The 24,911-nt window shown below is 36.4% G+C and overlaps 1 protein-coding gene across 6 annotated transcripts in view; it reads left to right on the top strand.

Annotated features, from left to right (window-relative positions):
- The window catches only part of REPS1 (RALBP1 associated Eps domain containing 1), an 83,628-nt gene that overhangs the window by 31,772 nt on the left and 26,945 nt on the right, over window positions 1–24,911 (top strand). For 5 of the 6 annotated variants that reach the window (XM_032160358.2, XM_032160347.2, XM_058435598.1 and 2 more), the window contains exons 2-8: window positions 8,888–9,011; window positions 11,083–11,279; window positions 11,408–11,561; window positions 12,161–12,285; window positions 12,768–12,930; window positions 13,202–13,265; window positions 15,282–15,436. In XM_032160358.2, the coding sequence (XP_032016249.1) occupies window positions 8,888–9,011; window positions 11,083–11,279; window positions 11,408–11,561; window positions 12,161–12,285; window positions 12,768–12,930; window positions 13,202–13,265; window positions 15,282–15,436 (982 nt within the window). The remainder of the gene's footprint in view (window positions 1–8,887; window positions 9,012–11,082; window positions 11,280–11,407; window positions 11,562–12,160; window positions 12,286–12,767; window positions 12,931–13,201; window positions 13,266–15,281; window positions 15,437–24,911) is intronic. The other variant, XM_032160336.2, reaches the window with a different exon arrangement.

The raw sequence follows: 24,911 nt of genomic DNA, 5'->3' as shown, positions 1-24,911 counted from the left end.
TTCTAAAATCTATCAGAGAATAGGCAGTAGAATATTTTTAAGATTCTTTCCCTCTGTGTGGTTTTTTTTTTCTGTTTGTAAATTTGGCAGTCCTCTTCAACTTTATAGGCTTTCCCCAGGTGCTTATTGATCTTTGGTAAGCTGTTCATATTTAAGGATGAGGCAATAGAAAAACTGACTGAGTTCTGTGCACTTGGGTGTAGCTTATCTTTTTTTGAGGGAGCGGGGAATAGCTTCTTAAAAGGCTGTCTTACTTTAGGTGGGGTGGGTCAGGTGCTGATTCTTAACTGGGATTGGTAAGTTCTAGAAAGACTTACCAGAGGCAACAACAAAGTCTATACCAGCTGTCCTAGTTTTTCTCTAACGTTTCATTCTTTTAGATATACCATCCAGTGCTTGTCTGTTTGCTTTTGTTTGGAGGGTAGGGTCTGGTTGCTAGTATCTGTGAGCAGCAGTAGAGATGGGGGTCTTCATTCTCTGTCTCAGTCCCATCCCTAGTCATACCTAGCATTTCTGGGTGAGTCTTTGGATTTTGTTGGGCAAATTGTTTCTTCGTGGGTATTCTTGGCACTCATTTCTTCTACCTTACTTCATTAGTCACTATTCTGTTTTCTAATTGCAAAAATTTATTGAAATTTTCTGGCAGCTAACTTCCCCTTTATTATTGTGGGTTTATTCCCTTACTGTCATTATAATGAGAGTCCTGAAGGCAGAGCAGGTAAAATCCTGGGCTCAGAACTTGCAAATACTTAGGAAGACATGAGAGCATCCTATATTTTAGAAGGCTTTCCATCAGAAATTATAACACTCATCTTAGTGCATAAAGGCGTTAACTCTTGGCTCTCAAGAAAATGTGGTTTTCAAAAATAATTTAGTCTTTGAAGTCTCTATATAAAGTCCACTATGATCAGGGTAGTAAATGGAAAGTAATAATGATATTTCTGGGCCAGATACTTTATTGAATACAGTCTCATTGAATCAAGTGCTTTATTGAATACAGTCTCACTGAATGCTCACAGCAACTGAATGAAGTAGTGTATTATTTTCCTCAGTTAATATATGAAGAAACTGAGGCACAGTAAAGTTACATTCTTGCTCAAATACTGTATGAATGACATAAACCATGATTTCCTAGCCGTGTTGATCTGTACAGGTGTTAAGTGAACTACAGTCTAGTTTATCTTTTTTCCTAGAAGTTAGTGGTTTTTTGTTAAATATTATGGAATGAAACATTTAGAAAAGTAGTCAGTACTGACTTCTCTAGGCTGATATTCCTTGGTAAAGCCAGTAAAGTTGAGGAAAACATTAACTTCCCTCTCTTATCTCAGACCACAGAGCCAGGATTTTGTGCTGGTCAGTTAGATGTAATAGTCACTCATAGTATTTAGTACTTTACTGTTATTTACACACACACACACACACACACACTTTTTTTTTTTTTTTTAAGAGACAGGGTTTAATTCTGTTGCCCAAGCTGCACAATTCCTAGCTCACTGCTATCTGAGCTCCTGGGCTCAAGTGATCTTCCCACCTCAGCTTCCCTAGTAGCTAGCAGTTCTTGTAGAGACAGGGTCTCACCATGTTGCCCAGGCTGATCTTGAAATGCTGGCCTCAAGCAATCCTCCTGCCTCAGCTCCCAAAATATTGAGATTACAGGTGTGAGCCATCATACCTGGTGGACTATGTTACATATTTAAAGCATATTCCATTTCTAGAGATGTGTTCTATAGTTGTACAAGTGCACAAAGACATGCACAAAAATGTTTACGATATTATTTGTAATAGAACACTGGGAAAACCTAAATATCCATCAGTAGGGGATTGGTTAATTTGTGATAGGCACATCCATCCACACAATGAAATGCTTTATAAAAAAAATGAGATGTATGCGGATAGAGAAAAATCTTTGAGTAATATATGAAAAAATCATGTACAGTGACCCTACCTGTGTAAGATGTATGTATTATGTGTGCTTGTGTGTTTGTGTACATGTAGAAAAAAATTAGAATATATGAAAGGAAGTGTTACTTTAAGTTTACCAATGTGGTAGCTTTATTACAAGTTGCTTTCAGATTTATATTGCATAGCTAATAGGATACCTTGGGATTAAAAAGTTACCTGTCTTATGTAATCACCTTTTATTTTCATTTTATTTAAAAGAATTAATAATTGTACATATTCCTGGGATACATAGTGATGTTTCAAATATATAATGCGAGTTTGTCCAGTCTGCAGCCCACGGGCTGTATGTGGCCCAGGATAGCTTTAGAATGCAGCCCAACACAAATTTGTAAACTTTCTTAAAGCATCATGAGATTTTTTGGGGGATTCTTTTTTTTTTTTTTTTAAGCTCATCAGCTATTGTTAGTTTTAGTGTATTTTATATGTGGCCCAAAACAGTTATTCTTCCAGTGTGGCCCAGGGAAGCCAAAAGATTGGATACCCCTAATACAATGTATAGTGATGAAATCAGGGTAATTAGCATATCTATCATCTCAAACATTTATCATTTCTTTGTGTTAGGAGCATTCAATATCCTTCTCCTAGCTATGTGAAACTATATATTATTGTTAACTATAGCCATCCTAGAGTGGTAGAACTTATTCCTCCTATCTAGTTGTCATTTTGTATCCCTTAACAAATCTCTCCTTATTCCTCCCTTTGTCTACCCTTCCTAGCCTGTGGTATACTCTGTTCTTCTTTTTACTTCTATGAGATCAACTTTTTTTTTTTTCCCCACATATGAGTTTGACTTTCTGTTCCTGGATTTTATTTCACCTAACATAATGTCCTCCAGTTCCATCCATGTTGCCATGAATGACAGAATTTCATTCTTTTTTATGGCTGAATAGTATTCCATGGTATATATTATATAGCACATTTTCTTTATCCACTCATCTGTTGTTGGACACCTGGGTTAATTTCGTATCTTGGCTATTGTGAATAGTAACACAGTAAACATGGGGGTGCAGTGTCTCTCTGATATAATGATTTCCTTTCCTTGGATAAATTCTCAGTAGTAGGATTGCTGGATCATATGGTAGTTCTATCTGTAGCTTTTTGAGGGACCTCATACTGTTCTTCATAGTGGTTATAACTAGTTTGCATTCCCACCCAAAGTATATGAGCTCCCTTTTTTCTGCAGCCTCGCCAGCATTTGTTTTTTTGTTTGTTTGTTTGTTTGTTTGTTTGTTTTTGATAATAGCCAGCCTACCTGGGGTGAGATGATACCTCATTGTGGTTTTGATTTGCATTTCCCTGATGATTGGTAGTGATGAGCAGTTTTTCATATATTTGTTGACCATGCATATGACTTCTTTGAGAAATGTCTTTTGGGATCATTTGCCCATTTTAAAATCAGTTTTGTTTTGTTTTTTGCTGTTGAGAAATTTAGCTCCTTGTATATTTTAGATATTAATCTTCTGTTGGATTGTTAGTTTCCAGATATTTTCTCCCATTCTGTAAGTTGTCTTTTACTGTTGATTGCTTTCTTTGCTGTGCAGAAGTTTTTAGTTTGATACAATCCCATTTGTTTATTTTTGCTTTTGTTGCCTATGCTTTTGAGATCTTATTTATAAAATACTTGCCCACACTGATGTACTGAAGCATTTCCCATATGTTTTCTTCTAGTAGTTTTATTATTTTGGGTGCTATATTTAGGTATTAGATGCATTTTGAGTTGATTTTTATATAGGGTGAGAGGTAGGCATCTAATTTCATTCATAAAATATATAATTTGGCACGATGGCTCACACCTGTAATCCCAGCACTTTGGGAGGCTGAGGCGGGCAGATCTCTTGAGGTCGGGAGTTCGAGACTGACCAACATGGAGAAACCCCATTTCTACTAAAAATACAAAATTAGCCGGGTGTGGTGGCACGTGCCTGTAATCCTAGCTACTTGGGATGCTGAGACAGGAGAATTGCTTGAACCTAGGAGGTGGAGGTTGTGGTGAGCCGAGATTGTGCCATTGCACTCCAGCCTGGGTGACAAAAGTTTTTTGAGGAACTCTGTCTCAAAAAAAAAAAAAAAATCTATCTGTATCTCTGTATTTCATATGGATATCCAGTTTTTCCAGCACTGTTTATTGAAGAGACTGTCCTTTCCCCAATGAGTGTTCTTGGCACCTTTGTCAAAAATCATTTGGCTGTAGGCTGAGTGTGGTGGCTTATGCCTGTAATCCTAGCACTTTGAGAGACTGAGGCAGGCGGATCACTTGAGGTCAGGAGATCAAGACCAGCCTGGCCAACATGGTGAAACTCCATCTCTACTAAAAATACAAAAATTAGCCAGGGGTGTTGGTGGACACCTGTAATCCCAGCTACTCAGGAGGCTGAGGCAGGAGAATCGCTTGAATCCAGGAGGTGGAGGTTGCAGTCAGCCAAGATCACGCCATTGCTCTCCAGCTCTGGGTGACAGAGCAGGACTCTGTCTCAGAGGAAAAAAAAAAAGGAAAAAAAATGCTACTGATTTTTGTATATTGGTTTTGTTATTTTGCAGCTTTACTGAGTTTATCAGATCTGAGAGTTTTTTGGTAGAGTCTTTAGATTTTTCCATTTATATAAGATCATATTACCTGCAAACAGGGACAATTTGACTTCTTCCTTTCCAGTTCGGATGCCCTTTCTTTCTTTCTCTTGCCTAATTGCCCTAGCTAGGAGGAATTGTTACGTCTGATGGGGAATGTAGGATCTTTAAATTCTATATCCTTAGCTATTTTATTTTACCATGAGCATGTACATTTTATAACATTAAAAAAACAAAGCGTGATAGTTTTCAGTATTATAGCAGCAATCACTAACTGGCCCGCGGTGATTTAGATTTCCTTGGTGAGTTAGAAATCTAATGGGAGCAGTTTGGGAATCTATATCCTAATAGGTATTTCAAGTGGTTCCCATGGTCAGATAACTGTGCTAGAGTAAAAGTGAACTGCATACAAATATGCATAATTAAGATTAAGAGGAAATCACTATAGAAAAAGAATGAGACTGCTTTGAATGATGCTCAACTAAGAAATTATAAAATTTGGAGATGATAAATGATTCTCTAGGAAATTATTAAATCTTAGAGATGGTAAACCTAGCTTATTTCAGATAGAATGGAAGAAACTGAAAAACATACGAGAGCTATTGCCTCACCTGTATCACAGGTGAATTATTTCAAATCTTCATGAAACACCTAATTCCTAATCTATTTAAAGTATTTCGGAGCAGAGAGAAAAAAGTAGTTTGCGAGCTCTGCTGAAAAAGCCAATATAACACCAACTCCAAAGCATGGCAAAGATTATGTATGCTTTAAAACTTAATTGTTCTAAGATTGTGGTTAAAATATTTTATAAATATTATTTGAAAAAGTAATACACCATGTCTAAATGAAATTCATTCCAGGAATCAAAGGATGGTTCTATGTTAGGAAATCTGTTAATATACTTACTTATATCTTAATATACTTACTGATATCAATGGACCAAAGAGAAAAATTATGATCTTTTAGTTTTCTGCGCAAAATCCGCATATGATAAAATTAACATCTATGTGGTTTTTGAAAATATAAAACCCAAGACAAGATTCTTAGAAGAACAGAACTAGAACTAGCTTTTTTTTTTTTGAGATGGAGTTTCCCTGTTGTTGCCCAGGCTGGAGTGCAATGGCGTGATCTCGGCTCACCACAACCTCTGCCCCCCGGGTTCAAATGATTCTTCTGCCTCAGCGTCCTGAGTAGCTGGGATTACAGGCATGTGCTACCACGCCCAGATAATTTTGTGTTTTTAGTAGAGACAGAGTTTCTTCATGTTGGTCAGGCTGGCCTCGAACTCCTGACTTCGTGATCTGCCCACCTTGGCTCCCAAAATGCTGCGATTACAGGCGTGAGCCACCGCACCCGGCCTTAAGAGTTTCTTTAACCAAAGATATTGGCAGAGTGTTAGCCAGTATCATGCTTAATGATAAAATACTAGAAATTATCTTGTTAAAGTTTGGAACAAGACCATAAATCAGTTGCTGCCCCAAGTAAAATCTCAGTTTATTCTGACAAATGATTCTAAGGATTATTTAGAAGAATAAGTATATGAGGATAATTCAGAAATTTCTAAACAGCAAAAAAATTGAGTGGTGGACTAATCCTATCAGATGTTTAAATATAAAGGTAAAGTAATTAAAACATTGGGTTACAGCTCCAGGACTAGCATACAAAACTGTAACATAAGGAGCCCAGAAATAAGCGCATATAAATATAGGAGTTGCTTTTCAAGTTAATGGAGAAAAGATGAGTTTTTAAATAAATGGTTAACTTTTTCTTTCTTTTTTTTTTTTTGCGGGGGGAGACAGAGTCTTGCTCTGTTGCCCAGGCTTAAGTGAAGTAAAACCATCATAGCTTACTGCAGCTTCGAACTCCTAGGCAAAAGTGATCCTCCCACCTCAGCCTCCTGAGTAGTTGGGACTATAGGTATGTGCCACGACATTCAGTTAATTTTTAACTAAATTTTTTTTTCATATAGATGAGATCTCACCATGTTGCTAGGGATGGTCTTGAACTCCTGGCCTCAAGCAGTCCTCCTACCTTGGCCTCCCAGAGTGTTGCAATTACAGGCATGAACCATTGCTCCTGGCCTCAATAGTTAACTATTGAGGAGGATCAAAAGGATATCTGATTTGTTTCTCATTCCAAAATAAATTCCAGTTTGGTCAGACTTGTATATTTTCAATATTAATCATAAACATTCTAGAAGAAAACATGTATAAAGACCTTTTTTCTAAGTCTAGCAAACCCAAAAGTCCTAAAGGGGAAATGACAAACTTGTATAAAAATTGGAAAATTCTGTATCACCAAAATAGCTTTTTTGGAAAAAACAGATAAACTAGAAAACAACATGTGCAATATGATCTGGCTTCTGCCTAAGTCATCAGCTCCATCTGCTGCATTCCCTCCTCCTCATCAATTCTACACACACTTACAGCTACACTCTGGTCTTTCCTTCCTGTGGGTGCTCAGTAAATAGTCATTGAATAAATGAATTAATTCCATGACAGTTTGCAGGTCAATACGTATAATATAATAAAACCTTTTTTTATGAGATGGAGTTTCAGTCTGTCACCCAGTCTGGAGGGCAGTGGCGTGATCTCAGCTCACTGCAACCTCCATCTCCGAGTTCAAATGATCCTCTCACCTCAGCCCCCCGAGTAGTTAGAATTACCAGTGTGCACCACCACACTTGGCTAACTTTTGTATTTTTAGTAGAGATGGGTTTCACCATGTTGGCCAGACTGGTCTTGAACTCTTGATCCCAAGTGATCTGCCCTCCTTGGCCTCCCAAAGTGCTGTGATTACAGGCATGAGCCACCACCCCGGCCATAATAAAACTTCTTAAAATGAATAAAGAAGATTAACCATCCATTTAAAGTTGCCAGAGAACAAGTTGGGCAAGTCAGGAAAAGAAATGCAAATGGCTAACAAATATAAAACTTTTAATAAATACCAATTAAAACAGCATTGAGATTCTGTTTCCCTTCTTGAACCCTACCTCCGCATTTCTAACCATTTCCCTGGTATCTTCCCAAAATGTCAACAAACCATACTGTGATCTCCTTTTAGGTCTTCCCTATGTCTAGCATATACCTGGCATATATTAGATGCATTGTTATATAAACAAAAGTATTTAAGATATGTAATGATCCTCTAAGAGGTGTCAAGTGGGCAGAAAAGAGTAGAGGATTGGGGCTGCCTGACCTTCCCTTTTTAAACTCCCCTTTTCCTCATAGTTCACTTGATGGTGTTAACCTGCCTGTTTATTCTCTTTGCCCTTTTACATTTCTTCAGAAGGACATGCTCCTTAGTGGCAGGAACAGGAACTTCTTCCAGTGCTGGTCAGCCAGCAAAAATGACTTTTTTGTGTATGTAAACAAATGGCTGTTATTGTTGTGATACAATTGCTTAATCGTTAATAGGTGCTTTTTTTGAAGTCCTGTGAATACTTTTGTTCAGACTTAATACCACAACATCTCAGATACCTTATCTTCCTTTGAGTGTTTTGGAAAAATAGACTAAAACTGCTCTCTCTATACAAAAGTTTGTGTTATTTGAAAAGATACAACAGGAATGCCTAGTGTTTATTTTAAGATAAGATTATAATATCTGCATAGTAGAAACCTCCAGCTTTCAGAGTTATGATTTTGTAATCTGAAATCCTATTTTTTGAGTCTAATATTTACTTGTGCTAGCAAGTCTAGAAATACTTGTTGAAAGACTGGAATGATTAATGTAGATCCTTGAACACTTTCATGCTGTAAAAAAAAAAGGACAGACAAATTTTGTTTGTTTTAAAGAAGAGTAGTGTAGCCATATTAAACACATTTGGAAAACGAGGGAAAACCCGACGCTTAATCTCATCTAAAAAAATTGTGATAGACTTTCTAAAAATAGTTTCCAAATTTGTATTTATGTGGTTAAAATTAGGTATCTTGCCTTTCTTCCCCACTTGATAAATCCTTAGCATTTTTCCATGTTGTTATATCATTTAAAGACCATCACTTTAAATGGCTGCATAATAGTCTCTTAGTCACATGGTCCTATTGTATGTGCAGTGCTTAAGAAGAGTGGGTGGTACGTTGTTTCTTTAAAAATGTGACTCATAACAAAAAATTTATTCTAAGAAAATTGCTAATCATATGGATTTTGATAAATAGGAGAATGATGACCTTATTGCAAAGCAGTGACTTTTTGTTTGTAAACATATGAACCTGAAACTTGAGGAAGTTGGTTGTCAGTTGTGAGTATTATACCATCTATTAGATAGATACTTTGAGACGTTACAAACAAGTTGGGTAGCTGCTTATTTTTGAAGGGAGATTTTTGTTGTGAATCTTAATGTTAACATTATGTTATTTTATAGATCATGGAGCTTTGTGGTGCAACAAGACTTGGTTATTTTGGAAGAAGTCAGTTCTACATTGCTTTGAAACTTGTAGCTGTTGCCCAGTCTGGTTTCCCTTTAAGAGTGGAAAGTATAAATACAGGTAAATAAAGAGTACACTAGTAACTGAAAGAAAATAGGCTTCTATTACAAATGAAGTCAAGTCAATAGAACTCTTGTGTCTTTCTGATCTTATAGTGGCATTTGTGACCTTGAGTGAAGTGTCGTGACTTTATTCCCACTACCTTGCATTTCTCACTTGAAAATACTAGAAAAATATGTCTGTCCTGTATTACGGCACAGTATACGTACTTCATCTGTATTTGACTATACGTACTGTCCAAATGGTGATTTTTTAAGAATTAATTTACCAAAAGTTGTTTAGAAATATTTTAGGTGAATAGTTTTATTAAGGTAAATGATAAATTACAGCAACCATCTTCATATATAGCATCCCTGTGTTCTTCATTTCTAATAAAACAACATTATACTTTGTATTTTTGTTTGTTTGTTTGTTTGGGAAGGCTGTGGAGGCTCCAGCGGAAATTAAGAAGTAACAGTTAACCTAAACTTTTTGATCGATAGAGACAATATTAAAATATTGGCAGATTAAAATCTAGTTACAGACATCTGACCACATTACAAGTTTGTATTTGTCCATTTTCACACTGCTATAAAGAAATCCCTGAGACTGGATAATGTATAAACAAGAGAGGTTTAATTGACTCACTTCTGCATGGCTCAGGAGGCCACAGGAAACCTACAGTCGTGGCAGAAGGTAAATGGAAAGCAAGGCATATCTTACGTGGCCACAGGAGAGAGAGAGAGAGAGAGAGAGAGAGCAAGGCGGAATAGCCACAGACATTTAAACCATCAGATCTCATGAGAACTTGCTCACTATCACAAGAGCAGCATGGGGGAACCGCCCCCATGATCTAATCACCCCCTATGTGGGAATTACAATTCAAGATGAGATTTGGGTGGGAACACAGTCAAACCATATCAAAGTGTTACATCAGATAATTTGTTTTTCAAGTATTTAGAGGCTTGTTGATGTGAAAGAAGATAGAAATTCTATAAAGATAGGCACTTAAATGCAGAGGGTTCTTCATTTTCATAGAGTAAAAGGGAAAGAGAAAAATTAAGATTTTAAAAATAAATCTGTACAGAAAAATTTCTGTAAAATTCTGTAAATATCAGAATTTGTAGAAATAGTTTTAAGTACCAGTTTAGTTTATTGGTCAGCGGAGGTTTCCATTGTGGACCTCTAGTTTGCCACACATCATTCTTCTAGTGTTGGGAGTTTACATTCTTTTCAGGTAATTTTGAATTCTTTTACATGTATATTGAATAAGCTTAATAGTTTCCCTCCTTCATATGGAGGTTCTAAAGAGAGACGAAGGTAATCATATAATGGAGGTAAGTACGCTTTCCTCTGAAATGATTTTGTAGCTGTATTTTTTCTGGTCTAAAAGTATCACTTATGATTTACCTGCAAACAGTTTCTCAGTCCTTCATCTTTCTCCTCTATTTAAAATTGAATGTAGAATATTTGGCTGTAGGAGAGCCATAAGCCAGACTGCAGTGGATAGATAAATACTCTGTACCATGTTTTTGGTGGGTGAACAATAAGGTATTTTTAGGAATTTCTGCCATGAAAATTTCTAAATCTAGTCTCAGTGACATATTCTGTGTTTTACTTAGAGGTCTAAAATCTTACTTTAAAGACCCGGTGTGAGTAGAAGCAGCCTAGGCTTTGGGGTCTGACTGATCTAGGTTTAGATCCTAACTGTCAGTTACTACAAGCATGACCTTGGCATCATGGAGGCTCAGTTTGCTTATCTGTAAATAGGAGCTTTGCAGGAGTACTGTGGTTATGAGGTGAAATAAATATTCAATGACAAGTATAAGGCCAAACATATGTAAACATTTGATGTAGCCATTGTTATCACTCATTAGAAGGAGAATTTGGTTTTATTACTTTTCTAGATAAGAGTCTCCCTAAATAATGTAAGGGAGATGATGGTCCAAATTTTGTGATGATAGACATTTTGTGCCTCTTGTTTCTGTATCCATTTTTACAAAAATTCTAATATCTAATTCATGTCTTATTTTAGTTTTCAACATGTATGTCGTTTTTTATTTTGAAGTAATGATTATTTTGTGGTTAACAGTAAAGGACCTTCCTCTGCCAAGATTTGTTGCTTCAAAGAATGAACAGGAATCTCGCCTTGCAGCCTCATATTCTTCAGATTCTGATAATCAAGGGTCGTATTCTGGTGTAATTCCCCCACCACCTGGCAGGGGGCAAGTGAAAAAGGGATCCGTAAGCCACGATACGGTTCAGCCTCGTACATCTGCAGATGCACAGGTAATCACATGCATGTAAATATTGGCAGCTGATGCCCTGTGCAAATGCTTCACTAAAGCTCTTATTGGTAGCTTAATAATTAAAATGTCTCCTTAAAATTAAAATTTTAAAATAATATTCTTTTCTAGGAACCTGCATCCCCAGTAGTTTCACCACAGCAATCCCCACCAACTTCTCCACACACATGGAGGAAGCACAGCCGTCATCCCAGCGGTGGGAATAGTGAGAGGCCTCTTGCGGGACCTGGGCCATTTTGGTCTCCCTTTGGTGAAGCACAATCAGGTATTTAGAGATTGATTGATTAGAGTGTCATTGTGTTGCCCAGGCTGGTCTTGCACTCCTGGGTTCAAATGATCCTCCTGCCTCAGCCTCCTGAGTAGGTGGGGATTATAGGCTTGTGCCACAGAACCTGGCTTAGAGATTTTTTAAAAGTAACAATTATTTAGGGTTGTAAATTGAAGGAAACCTGGTAATATTCCTTCAGGAGTTGCCTCCAAGATAGTTTTTAATTGTAAGTTTAAGTTAAATAGAAGCAAAAACCAACTGGAAATTTGTAAGTGGATACATTGCTTTGAAAAGTGGTAATTGCATTTATGTGTATCTATGATGTTTAGACAAGTTTATGGATACCAGATTCTCTAAAGGTAAAATGAATAATTATTTCCCAGAATATTATGTATATATTACATAAATTTTATTGACAAGGAGAGCACAAAATAATTGAAGATATTTAAATGAGGTATAATTTCTAATTGAACAGAAAAGATTCCATTTTGGAAATTGTTAGATTTCTTCAGAGTAAGAGTTTGAAAGAAAACTTCCTGGTAACTTAAGTTTTTTCCTCAAACATGAGTCAGCATGTTTACCCATTCTCCTTATAGGTTCTTCTGCTGGTGATGCAGTGTGGTCAGGGCATTCCCCACCTCCACCTCAAGAAAACTGGGTCAGTTTTGCAGATACTCCACCAACCAGTACTCTTTTAACCATGCATCCTGCTTCTGTCCAGGTGTGACATTTTATTGGTATTGCATTTTTATTTGCTTCATTCAGAGTGTTGCTCCAGTCATCGTTTTTATATTTTGCTGTTGCAGATTTTATAAATGCAAATCCACTCATTTATTTAAAAGCAAAATTCTGCTCTGTGCATTTCAAATCTGTTATCATTGGAATGTTTCAGCTGATTTTATTTCTGTTTCTGATTTCCTAGTGAAGTTTTGAAAGGTTTCTGCATCTGGAAATATATTTGCTTGGCTTTCTTAGCACATTTTCATAACTTTCTGTTGCTTACATAATTGCTGTCATTCTACTCATTTCTATAATCATTGTGCAAAAACATATCCAATAATCTGACTGTAACAGATATGTGGTTTTACATTTTAAATATACACAAAAAGCAAGTTTTACTTTCAAAGATAAATAACCTAGCAATCTTGGTCCATATAATCATGTAGGTAGATATTGTACTGAGGAAAAAATGTTTCATTACAGGACCAGACAACAGTACGAACTGTAGCATCAGCTACAACTGCCATTGAAATTCGTAGGCAATCCAGTAGTTATGATGATCCCTGGAAAATAACAGATGAACAAAGACAGTATTATGTAAATCAGTTTAAAACCATTCAGCCTGATCTAAACGGATTTATTCCAGGTGAGTTGTTGAAAACAGAAGTTCTTCTAGATGGGACAGGACAATCTCAATTTCATAATCTCAAAGACATTGTTTTATTGGTCATAGATTTTAATTATAAAATAATTATCAGATTATCTAAAAAAATTTATAATCACTGGGGGCCAAAAACGTGACATATTCACATTTTAAAAATATCTTTTCCCAGTTAAAAAAGTCTAAGACTCTTACATTCTGTTTGTGGATCCGTAAGTTCAGAATAACGTTAAACAACACTGTTTTAATATTTCAGGATCTGCAGCTAAAGAGTTTTTTACAAAATCAAAACTTCCTATTCTTGAACTTTCTCATATTTGGTAAGTGTGGTATATCATTAGTTGGGTAACTGGGTTGCTTCCAAGGAGTTTCTAGCAGATAGATTTTAGAGCCTTAAAAAATAAACAACTAACCCCTTCAAGAATGCTGTCAAAGAACTCAGTATTGCCTTACAATAGCCAGCTTCTCTCTTATTCTGCAGAAAAGAAATAAGTGATACTGATACAGTAGTTCTTTGTAAAGGGCTAAAATTCTTTAAGCTGCATCAGCTGTTTTTTTGTTGCTAGCATAATGCATGAGATAAAAGTTTGCACATACATGGTTATATTTATCCCATTGGTTTTTTATCAAGTTTAGTAAGTCCTATACCATGCCATAAGTTTAGGAATGGTGTTAGCTTCCATTTAACCAGAGACTTAAGAATAGCTGTGTTGGAATATCGTTCGAATTGGCTATTAGAACACAAAGTGTAATCACAAATTACTTTATAAAAACAGGCCAGGGCCGGGTGCGGTGGATCATACCTGTAATCTTAGCACTTTGGGAGGCCGAGGCAGGCAGATTGCCTGAGCTCAGGAGTTTGAGACCAGCCTGGGCAACATGGTGAAACCTTGTTTCTACAGAAAAATTAGCCAGGCATGGTGGCACACGCCTGTAATCCCAACTACTGGGGAGGCTGAGGCACGAGAATCACTTGAACCTGGGAGGTGGACGTTGCAGTGAGCCGAGATTGTGCCACTTCACTCCAGCCAGGGTGACAGAACGAGATTCTGTCTCAAAAAAACAAAAACAAACAAAAAGAAAACACAAGCTGGGTGTGGTGGTTCACGCCTGTAATTCCAGCACTTTGGGAAGCCGAGGCAGGCAGATTGCTTGAGCCCAGGAGTTCAAGAACAGCCTGAGCAACATGGTGAAACCCCGTCTCTATAAAAAATTAAAAAATTAGCAAGGTGTGGTGGTGCAAGCCTGTAGTCCTGGCTACTTGGGAGGCTTACATGGGAGGATTGCTTGAGTCCAGGAAGCAGAGTTTGCAGTGAGCTGAGATCATACCACAGCACTGTAGCCTGGGCAACAGAGTGAGTCTGTCTCAAAAATAAATAAAAAACAATTATCAGATAAACATAAATGTTAATTCCAGTGTGTATCAATGTTATTTCTCTATATTCTAAATCATTTTTAATAGGTTTTTGGTAGCATAGAGTGCTGTAGTACAAGGTAGGTAGATAATACCTAAAACTGAAAACTCAAAAACTGGTAATATATGCATGCTATTTATAGTTTAAGGCAATAAAGACAAAAGTGGTTGTCTGTATCCAGGAAAGGGCATAGACAGAAGGTGGAGTGGCTGTATTTCTGTTTTAAGCCTTGCAGTTCTACTCAGTGATTTAAAGTACGTACATGTCAGCCAGGTGCGGTGGCTCACGCTTATAATCCCAGCACTTTGGGAGCCCGAGGCAGGTGGATCACATGAGGTCAGGAGTTCGAGACCAGCCTGGCCAAAATTAGCCAGGCATGGTGGCGCGTGCCTGTAATCCCAGCTACTCAGGAAGCTGAGGCAAGGGAATCGCTTGAACCCAGGAGGTGGAGGTTGCAGTGAGCCGAGATCGCGCCACTGCACTCCAGCCTGGGTGACAGAGCGAGATTCCATCTCAAAAAAATAAAAACAAAAAATAAAGTACATATATGATGAATTTTGATAACATAAAAACAAACTTTTAAAAAATGTCACTAACTTATTACGTATGCCTTCTAAAAATGCATGTGAGTTACAGGTCATTCTTTTTGGTGACCTTAATTATTGGGGCCGCTTTTTAGAGAATTTCAAACACACAGGAAAGCTTAAAGAAGAGTACCATAAGCATTCATATACTACCACCTAGATTCTGCAGGTAACATTTTGCTACATTTGCTATATTACACATCTTTCTGTGTATGGGATTTTTATAATTACAGAGTTTTTGCACTATCTCATGGAAAATATTTCTCTTGATTCTTTTTGAGAAATAAAAGGATCCAAAGCGGAATCTGATTATATTCACAATAAACTTATCTTCTAGGGAACTCTCAGACTTTGATAAAGATGGTGCATTGACACTGGATGAGTTTTGTGCTGCTTTTCATCTGGTGGTTGCTAGGAAGAATGGCTATGATTTACCAGAAAAACTTCCTGAAAGCTTAATGCCCAAACTGATTGATTTGGAAGATTCAGCAGGTAAGATTGGGAGCTGAAGAGAGTTGTTTGCATGCCTTGATAAACATAATGCTTGATTCTGAAAGAAAAATCAAGATAGAAGTTAACCTTAGCTTAATAGCTTAGATATTTCATCAAGTGTACATAGATTTGTCATCAGAATAGGATGTATGGGCCAAGCTTGGATTTGTCTTATTCAGTCTATTTTAAAAAATAAAGATGAGTAATATATACCACTATTTTACCTTTGTATTTGTGACTTGCCGAGATTTGAAGAGCATTTCAGTGTCTTGTTATTTTGCTATCCTTTAATTGTGATATATATTGTCTCAAGTGGGTAAAGTAACCCATCTTCGTTATAAACATTTTTCTCTTTAATACGTCTAAATTTGTTGAAGGGAAATTACCTGGTTCATCATTAGACCTTTACAGTTGTAAGTATTTTTCTTTAAAATACCAAGCTCTCTTCTGCAGACTCTAAAGAAATCTGGACTTTTTGTGTATGATTTTAGAGAATGCTGTGTTGTTAACAAGAATGCTAAATGTTCATATTTATTGGGACCTTTCTTTCTTTCTTCCTTTTCTTTTTTTTTGAGATGGAGTCTCGTTCTGTCACCAGGCTGGAGTGCAGTGGCACGATCTCGGCTCACTGCAGTCTCCACCTCCCGGGTTCAAGCGATTCTCCTGCCTCAGCCTCCTGAGTAGATGGGACTACAGGCACACACCACCATGCCCCGCTAATTTTTGTATTTTTAGTAGAGACGGGGTTTCACCATGTTGGCCAGGATGGTCTCTATCTCTTGACCTCATGATCTGCCCGCCTCGGCCTCCCAAAGTGCTAGGATTACAGCCGTGAGCCACCATGCCCGGCCTGGACCTTTCTTTAAAAAGAAAAAGAGTATCAGGGGTTAAAAATTAGTACATTTTTCTTAAATTCTGAGTGAATAAAAGGAAACCTAATGTTTAATTCTTAATGAGCCTAATTAAAATAAATTATTGTCTTCAGTGTTTCTATCTAAATTCTCACTTGGATATGATGATGGAAAGAATTTTATACTTTTAAAAGGGAAGTTCAAATAGAATTTGGCTCTCAAATGGGCATTTATCTATCAGGCAGCATCTCTTTAACCTAAAAATATACATGGTCTGACTTACTTGTCTAAATTACACAGAAGGAATCAGATACATGAAATCACTGTCACAAAGAGAACAGTCTCCTTGGAGTCAATAATCTGAATGTGCTTCTAGTTTTGCTAATTTCATCTGTGACCTTGGGCAAGTTCTAGTCATTTACTATGTTTTTCTCTTCTGTTTCTCCACCTGAAATGTGGATTTGATGCCATTCACATTTCAGTACCTGAATTGTACACTGATCTTTTATCAACCAATAGGTTGATTCTAAAAATATGACATTGATTTTAATTTCTTAAGCACATTTTTCTATGATAATCCTAGGATTTTGGGATCATTTCAGTTAGTTGTGAAGCGTCAGCCTCTGACTTGAGCTGAAAGCTTAGTATCTTTATTAGGTAATTTTGATTCAAAGTACTTTGATTTACCTACTTAAGAAATAAAAACAACTTCTTTGTTAAACACCTATGATAGTAACCAAAAGAGAAGAACATGTGGTAACTTCACACTTTCAGTGTCATTGATTTAGAAATTGGATTTGGACCTAGAGCTTTTATATGACTTCAAGCCTTTGAAAACCGACAGCACAGTAATACAAGAAACTAATTTAAATGAAGTTTAATCTCTTGTAGGTGATTTTGTAGAGGCTTGTCTGATTCTGTCGTCTGTTATATTTGTCAATGAATCTGGCTTTTGCATATATTTAATGCAAATATTCCTTTATTTAATTTAAATAAAAAACAAGTTCTTTGTAAATTGGATCTATAAGGTTGATGGTTCAGGAAGAAGTTTTTTTCTGGGCATTTGTCTTTTTGTCTAATTTTACACCTGTTAGATCTGTTTAGCAAAGACAGACTGATTTTATTGCCTGTGTATATCTGTGCACTGTTGCTCTAAATATAATTTTAAAAGTATCACAGACCCAGATAGTTTTTTTCCCCCTCACAGCATATGGTTTTCTGACCAAATTTGTTGTAAACATTTGGATCACACGGTATTATATTACATTCAAATCTGCTTTTCATATTTACAAATGATCAATTTTGGTATTCTGTTGATTCTGGGGTGATGTAATATAAATTTTCATTTTTCTTCCACCTATCATAAACCTGAGATTCACATGGCAAAAGGTCCTTTGAATATAGAAATTGTCTTGTGACACTGTGGGTCCGTCAGTATCCATAAAAATCATTATAAAAAAATTAGCGGGGTGTGGTGGTGTGCACTTGTTGTCCCAGCTACTCGGGAAGCTGAGGCAGGAGAATTGCTTGAACCCAGGAGGTGGAGGTTACAGTGAGCCGAGATCACATCACTGCATTCCAGCCTGGGTAACAGAGTGAGGCTCCGTCTAAGAAAAAAAAAAAATAGCTGTGTTTTTAAAAGGTCACGGTTAAGAGGGTAATACTCAAATAGTTTCTTTTGGCTGACATTAGAATTTATTGTAAATATTATTCTGTGGAGCCTTTCTGACTATAGGCAGAGGTGGTTTCTCTCGTTTCTGATCTCTCATAGCATTTTCTACATGCTAATTACTGAAACATACCACACTAAATCCTGTTTTGTTTTTTTCCCCCTTTCTATCACTATACTCTGAATTCCTTGAAACAAGGGAAATGTATCCTATTTATTGTAGTATGCTCAAAACATACAACTTTGCCAGGCACTGCACTAATATTGGATGAATTAATTCTACATGTGTGCCATTTTCAAAGGAAGATATTTTTCTTGACGTTTTTCTACATTTGAAAAATATAGCGATTTGTTATCCTAGGTTTATGATGTTGGGACATACTAAAATATTAGTTCCACAAATTATTCTATACTTAAAGTTTAACTCTTAGAAGCAAATAGATGGTGAGCAGTGGTCATTTGAGTTACAGCTCCTTGGAGTAACATGCTAGGCTTTCTATAGGCATGCAAACATGGGTGGGGTAAATGTGCGTTTTTTCCAAAATTACTTGAACAGGTATGCAGGGTTAAATCATAGATAAAATAGAACTACTAAGGATTATAGGTAGAAGTACTTCTGTTGACCTGAACTAGAATATTTAATAATATCAGCACCGAATTTAACATTGAAAATAGAAAGGGAAACTTGATTTTTGTTGTCTTACAAAAGAAAGCATACAAAAATTCATCTGCAGAAAGAGCTTTCTGAAGCTGAATTAAAGAATATTTAGCTTTTTAAGAATGTTTGTCTTTAAAAAAAAAAAAGATTAAGATGACCTGCTACAAACACGTTGAGGTACTCTACATTTTAATATCTAAAGAATCTTCTCCTTTGCAAAGCACAGTTACAATTACTTCTGTGATTGTTTGTTACATATCTTTCTCTCAAACTAGACTAGAGCCTTCTAGGAAGGTAGGAACTGGATCAGTTTTGTTCGTTATATCTCAATGCCTAGCGAGGTGCAAATTGAGTACAGGAATAGACAGACATTCACATTGTTGAAATGATTAAATGACTGAGGCAATGATTTTTAACTATTTTTTACCTTTACACCACACTGCTCACATGTGCAATTCAGCAATCTCTGTTTGAGATGCTGAAAGAAGGAAAGGGATGTGTGCTTCCCTGTCTCCATCTCCTTCTGCATGATCCCTACTTCACACAGTAGATTTGGGCACATGTTTCATTGTTGTTTATAGGGTGCATTGCATGGATCTACAAACTCTGAGAAGTACTTCCAACATGAATTTTTTTTTTAAGCCAGAGAAGAGAAGACACATGAGACTTTCCATGAATAGTTTACTAGAAATCCACATAAATTCAGATTTGAGACTACCTTGGTGCAAGTAAATCACTGTTAAGAGTTTCTCTTATATTCATCCAGAAATTTTTAACATATATATAAAAACCTACACACAGGTATTGGTGTTTATACAAATGCACTCATACTATATATCCTTGATTGTTTTTTTCTTATAATATTGGACATCTTTATACTTTATAATTGATATGGTTTGGCTGCGTCCCCACCCAAATCTCATCTTGAATTCTCACATTTGTGGGAGGGACCCAGTGGGAGGTAATTGAATCATGGGGGCAGGTCTTTCCCATGCTTTCTCATAATAGTAAATAGTCTCACGAGATCTGATGGTGTTGTAAGGGGAGTTTCCCTGCACAAGCTCTCTCTTTGCCTCCTGCCATCCATGTAAGATGTGACTTGCTCCTCCTTGCCTTCCACCATGATTGTGAAGCCTCCCCAGCCATGTGGAACTGTAAGTTCATTAAACCTCTTTCTTTTGTAAATTGCCCAGTCTCGGTATGTCTTTATCAGCAATGTGAAAATGGACTAATAGAATAATATATAGAGCTATCACATTTATGATTCAAGGTATTCCATAATATGATGTACCTTAATCAGTTTCTTATTGATGGATTTTGGGGTTGTTTTCTGGCTTTATCTTTAAAACACTGCTGCAGTGAACATGCTTATATGTATATCTTTGTTTTGTACAAATAACCTAGAATCTTTGTTTTTGAAAATTCATTATTCAGGTACCCTTAGTTGCAGAGGAAAAAATAATGAAAATATGCACTAATGCTTGTCATTAGCTTTCTAATTAAGAAATTACTTCTCAAACCACCCCTACCCCCCAAACATACTCTGTCCCTGTCTGTCTCCCCCGACCCTGCCGTCTCTCTCTGTCATGTGTCATTTCTTTCCAGATATTTGGGTATTGTAGCTGATAAATCAGTACAGTTGAATTACAGATATTAGTAAAGATACACCATTTAATGAAATTGGTCAAAGTAAATAGAACTCAAATCCTGACAAAGACATTGACAAGCAAGGGCAGATAATACTTGAAGGGCAAAAACTCTATGAGGGTGATAGCAATAGTAGGGGCTTTAAAAGATTATGGTTTTGGCCAGGCACAGTGGCTCCCAGAAGCGCTTTGGTAGGCCAAGGTGGGAGGATCACTTGAGGCCAGGAGTTTGAGGTTACAGTAAGCTATGATCTCACCACTGCACTTTAGCCTGGGTGACAAAGCGAGACCCTGTCTCTAAAAAAAAGATTATGATTTCAAATTCAGTGGATTAGTAAGTGTCCTTGGGAGTAACTAATGATACTCATAATTATTTTTTGTAGAAGTGAGCTTTTTCCTTTGCAATTGTGCTATGAAAGTCAAAAGTGAAAGATGAACATCTCTGTCTTCCTCTGTTAGAGAACTCCATGGGAATGGGACCCTTGTCTTGCTCACTACTGGATCTTGAGAGCCTGGAACCCTATAGGCCTTCAGTAAATGTTCACTGACTCAATTAGTGCTTTTTAATTTTGCCACCAAATTATACCCCCCAAAAAAGTAACATTATCTTTCTCCCTGCACACCCTCCCGGCAAGATAGAGTCTTGCTCTGTTGCCCAGGCTGGAGTGCTGTGGTGCGATCTTGGCTCACTGCAACCTCCCCCTCCCAGGTTCAAGCAATTCTCCTGCCTCAGCCTCCCGAGTAGCTGGGATTACAGGCATGCGCCACCACGCCTGGCTAATTTTTGTATTTTTAGTAGAGACGGGGTTTCACCATATTGGCCAGGCTGGTCTTGAACTTCTGACCTTGTGAAGCGCCCGCCTCGGCCTTCCATTCCCAAAGTGTTGGGATTACAGGCATGAGCCACCACTTTATCTTTCATTCTTTGTTCTTTATACTCCATTTCCACTATTTCCTCTGTAAAATTTTAAGATAAAGCTCCAATTAACTGTTTTCCTCTTTATGGAATTTTAGTATTTATTTTGAATGGATTAACTTTAAATGGATTTTTTCCCATGTTTAGCTATCTTTGGATAATAGGAACCCCCTATATATTGTAGGTAATATTCTTTGAACTATAATAGTTGAGTCAGATGTTGATCAGTACTGTCAAATGTTGATCAATACTGTAAAAAGTCAGCAAGTTCAGTTTAATAAGAATTTTGGGCGAATATTTTGTTTCTTTTCAAATCTTGTTGGACACGTTTTTACGTTGATTTTTTTAAACCTTTGGTTTTCATTGAAAACAATTAGTCTCCTACATAGACCCTCTTTTAAGGTAGTCTTACTGAATAGGTTTCATAAACCCTCTTAAGGTCTGCTTACTAAGTTTCCATTTTGTGAAGTGTTGGGGAAAGGTGGAGTTCATTTTGGAAATAGAACTTACTAGTTTTTTGATGCATATAATATCATTCAAGAAAAAACAAAGCACATCTTAAATTTTATCTTTCTACATATGCATTGCTTATGCCTGAATTTTAAATATGAATGAAAAAGTTACCATTTATAGTTTTCCTTGAAGACGTAAAAGTCATGAACACTTGATTGTTTTTCATTTTCCATTTTTTTCTTACAAGAATAATACTCTTCAAATAAAAGTTATTTTTGCCTTGATAAAGTTATTAAATGAGGTTGGAACATTGAACCTTCGTTATTGAATAGCTTTCTAGATTTGTTTGCTGCTTGAAAGCAAAATAAGGTTTAAACTGTAAGACTTTAAGGGAGTATATATATTTCTGTAAGATTAATAACAGCCAGCAGTCACTTTTCAGACAATTTTTTAGTATATCAATTATAATACTAAGAAAATAAAAGAAATTTAGGATGTGTAGGTTACAAAGCTAGAATAAAACCAAAGCTCTGAGAAAGAAGTTGTTTAGCAGGTACACTGTACTGAATTGAATCAGGGAACTTTCCAGATTCTTTGAAAGGATAGAAAGGTGAAACTTCTTCCAGTGTTTGCAAACTTAAAATAAATGTAGAATAAGCTGTAGGTCAGTGTGATCATACTGGGTTGTCTCTTTCAGACACACTTTTATACGTGGAAATACTTTTTGCATAACAGCCCTTTTGGGGTTAACTTTAACGAATAATTTAGGCTCATGCTCTTCTTTTTCAGCCCTGATGCTCTGATGATGTCAGGGGCAGAGCAGAACCCACAGGAGGGAGGCAGGGTTGACACAGTGTTCCAGCAGGAGGCTAGGTTGGAACACTGCATCAGGTAAGAGTAAAACTACACCCCTGCCTCCGGAAAAATACAGTCTTAAAGACTAACATTTGTGGGTGGGCAGGAAGCTCTTTGTTGGAGTACTTATTTGGAGCAAAGTTGAAGGAGGTACAGTTTATTTCTAGACTGCATGGTTGTCCATAGACTCTTGGTTTCTAGAACATAGGAAAGAAGCAATGTGTAATTTTGCTAATTTATCCCAGAAACAATTTTTGGATTTTCTAGGACAGCAATTTTTCAAACTTTTAAATCTTTTTTTGTTTGGTTGGTTTTTGTTGTTGTTGTCGTCGTTGGTTATTTCAATGTGGAATAAACTTTTAAATCTTAACCCTTTAGGCATTCTTAAAATTTATGGACCCCAAGAGTCTTCGTTTACCTGGGTTAAATCTATCAATACTTACATTATTAGAAATTAAAACTGATTAATTTTTGTTTTTACTTTATGTAAAAAAGCAGTAACAAATCCATTACCTATTGGCATAAATATTTTTAGGAAAATAACCGTATTCTCCAAAATTAAAGAAAAAATTGTAAAAGGGGTGGCATGATTTTACATTTTTGCAAATTTCTTTTACATCTGTCTTAATAGAAGACAACGAAATTGTCATATTTGCTTCCACATTGTCTGTTGGATATGTTGTTTTGTTTGAGGTATACCAGGGGTCTAAAAACTAAGCCCTGTGAGATCCAGCTTGCTGCTCATTTTTGACTAGCCCACAAGCTGAGAATATTTTTTCTTTTTAACTGTTGAAAAGAAATCAAAAGAATAATATTTTATTACACATTAAAAATTGTATGAAATTCAAATTTCAGTGTCCATAAAAATTGTATTAGAACACAGCAGTGCTCATCATTTATTTATGAATTGTCTAGGACTACCTTTGCACCATAATGGTGGAGTTGAATTGTTGCAACAGATACCTTATAACCACAAAACCTAAAATAGTTACTATCTGGCCTAATATAGAAAAAAGTTTCCAAATTAAATCTAGCCTCACACAATAAAAGGAAGGACTATTTCATGGCTTTTTCAGATAATGTAATTATTCTTTGGTACTACATCAAAGCACAAATGGTAATTTCTTAAAGGTTACTTGCAGTGTGGAAGCTGAAGCCACTTTAATGCATTTTTTGTACTTAACTTGATTTTATACCATAATGCATTGGATATTTGTAAAATATCAGTTCATTGAGTTACACACATCTTTCAGATGTTGACATCTTTCATTATAAAATATTTAAAAAGTGTATTTGCTGATTTCACAACATATCAAGCCTTTAAGTTCTGGAAGCTCTTGAGATTATGGACATGGATATACATTTTCCAAAATTTGAGTTTTCCCTTGAAACCTTCAGCGTTGTCATTAGTAACAATTGGACACAAATACTGCAAACATTGCTTTCCTTGAAATGACAAGCTCACTTTGTTCAAGCTCACTTTGTTCATTTTTGAGAAAATGCCTGCTCAATACCCAAGTCTGAATTATTATAGATTATCAGCTATTCTTTCAGGAAAAATGGTGTTCCACGAAAAAAGTGGCTTGTTCAGCTTACAACTGAATCACACAAGTACTTTTCTGTGAGACAACCATTGTACTTTCATATGCAGCAGAAATGCTGTGTATATGTATTTTCCATTTTGACACATAGAGGAAGATGTGTTTTTAGGGCTGAGATTTAATAAAATTGATTTGTACTGCTTCATGAACATTCATAAGTGAGATCAGCATGCATATTTTCATTTATATTTAATGCTTATGTATGTGGGGGGGTAAGGAATACAATAACTAAGTGAAGAGTACAATAACTATATTTTGTCGCCACTGCCTTGATTCAGTGCAAATGTCAACATGGGAAAAGCATTATTACAGGAATAGTTTTCACTTTTCAGATCTCTAAAAGAGTCTTTTGAGGACTCTTAGAAAGGAGTCTGTGGTCCACAGTTTGAGGTCCACAACTCTAGGAAAATAACTCTATTGAAATAGCGATAAAGTATAATTATTTGGGTGACTAGCATTTCACTTTGCAGCCTCAAGCAGCTAGACCCACTGCAGCTTTGTACCAGTGAACCAGAAATACTCCCAGAATCTGTCCCAAATCATAACTGCCCTGAGGTGGGGGTGTGGTACAGCCTGGCCCTAAATTTGTCAGTAGAAGAAATCATGAGAACTGTGGTCTTGAAAGCCCAACCAGGACTTCCAGATTGCCCTAAGATTGATGTTTAAAAATAAAGTAATAGAGTCTTGCTTTAAATAAATTCTTTTGAAAATTAGTCATCTTGTAGTTAATACTGTTTTAATTCTGTTTATTTTCTTCAGTACTCACCTGCTTTGGGGAATCCCTTAAAGATACTTCTTTATTATTCTCCTAGTAGATTTTCACTTT

This window comes from Hylobates moloch, unplaced genomic scaffold (genome assembly GCF_009828535.3).
Source record: "Hylobates moloch isolate HMO894 unplaced genomic scaffold, HMol_V3 SCAFFOLD_2, whole genome shotgun sequence".
NCBI lineage: Eukaryota > Metazoa > Chordata > Mammalia > Primates > Hylobatidae > Hylobates > Hylobates moloch.
This window is presented reverse-complemented; position numbering and strand designations above follow the sequence as displayed.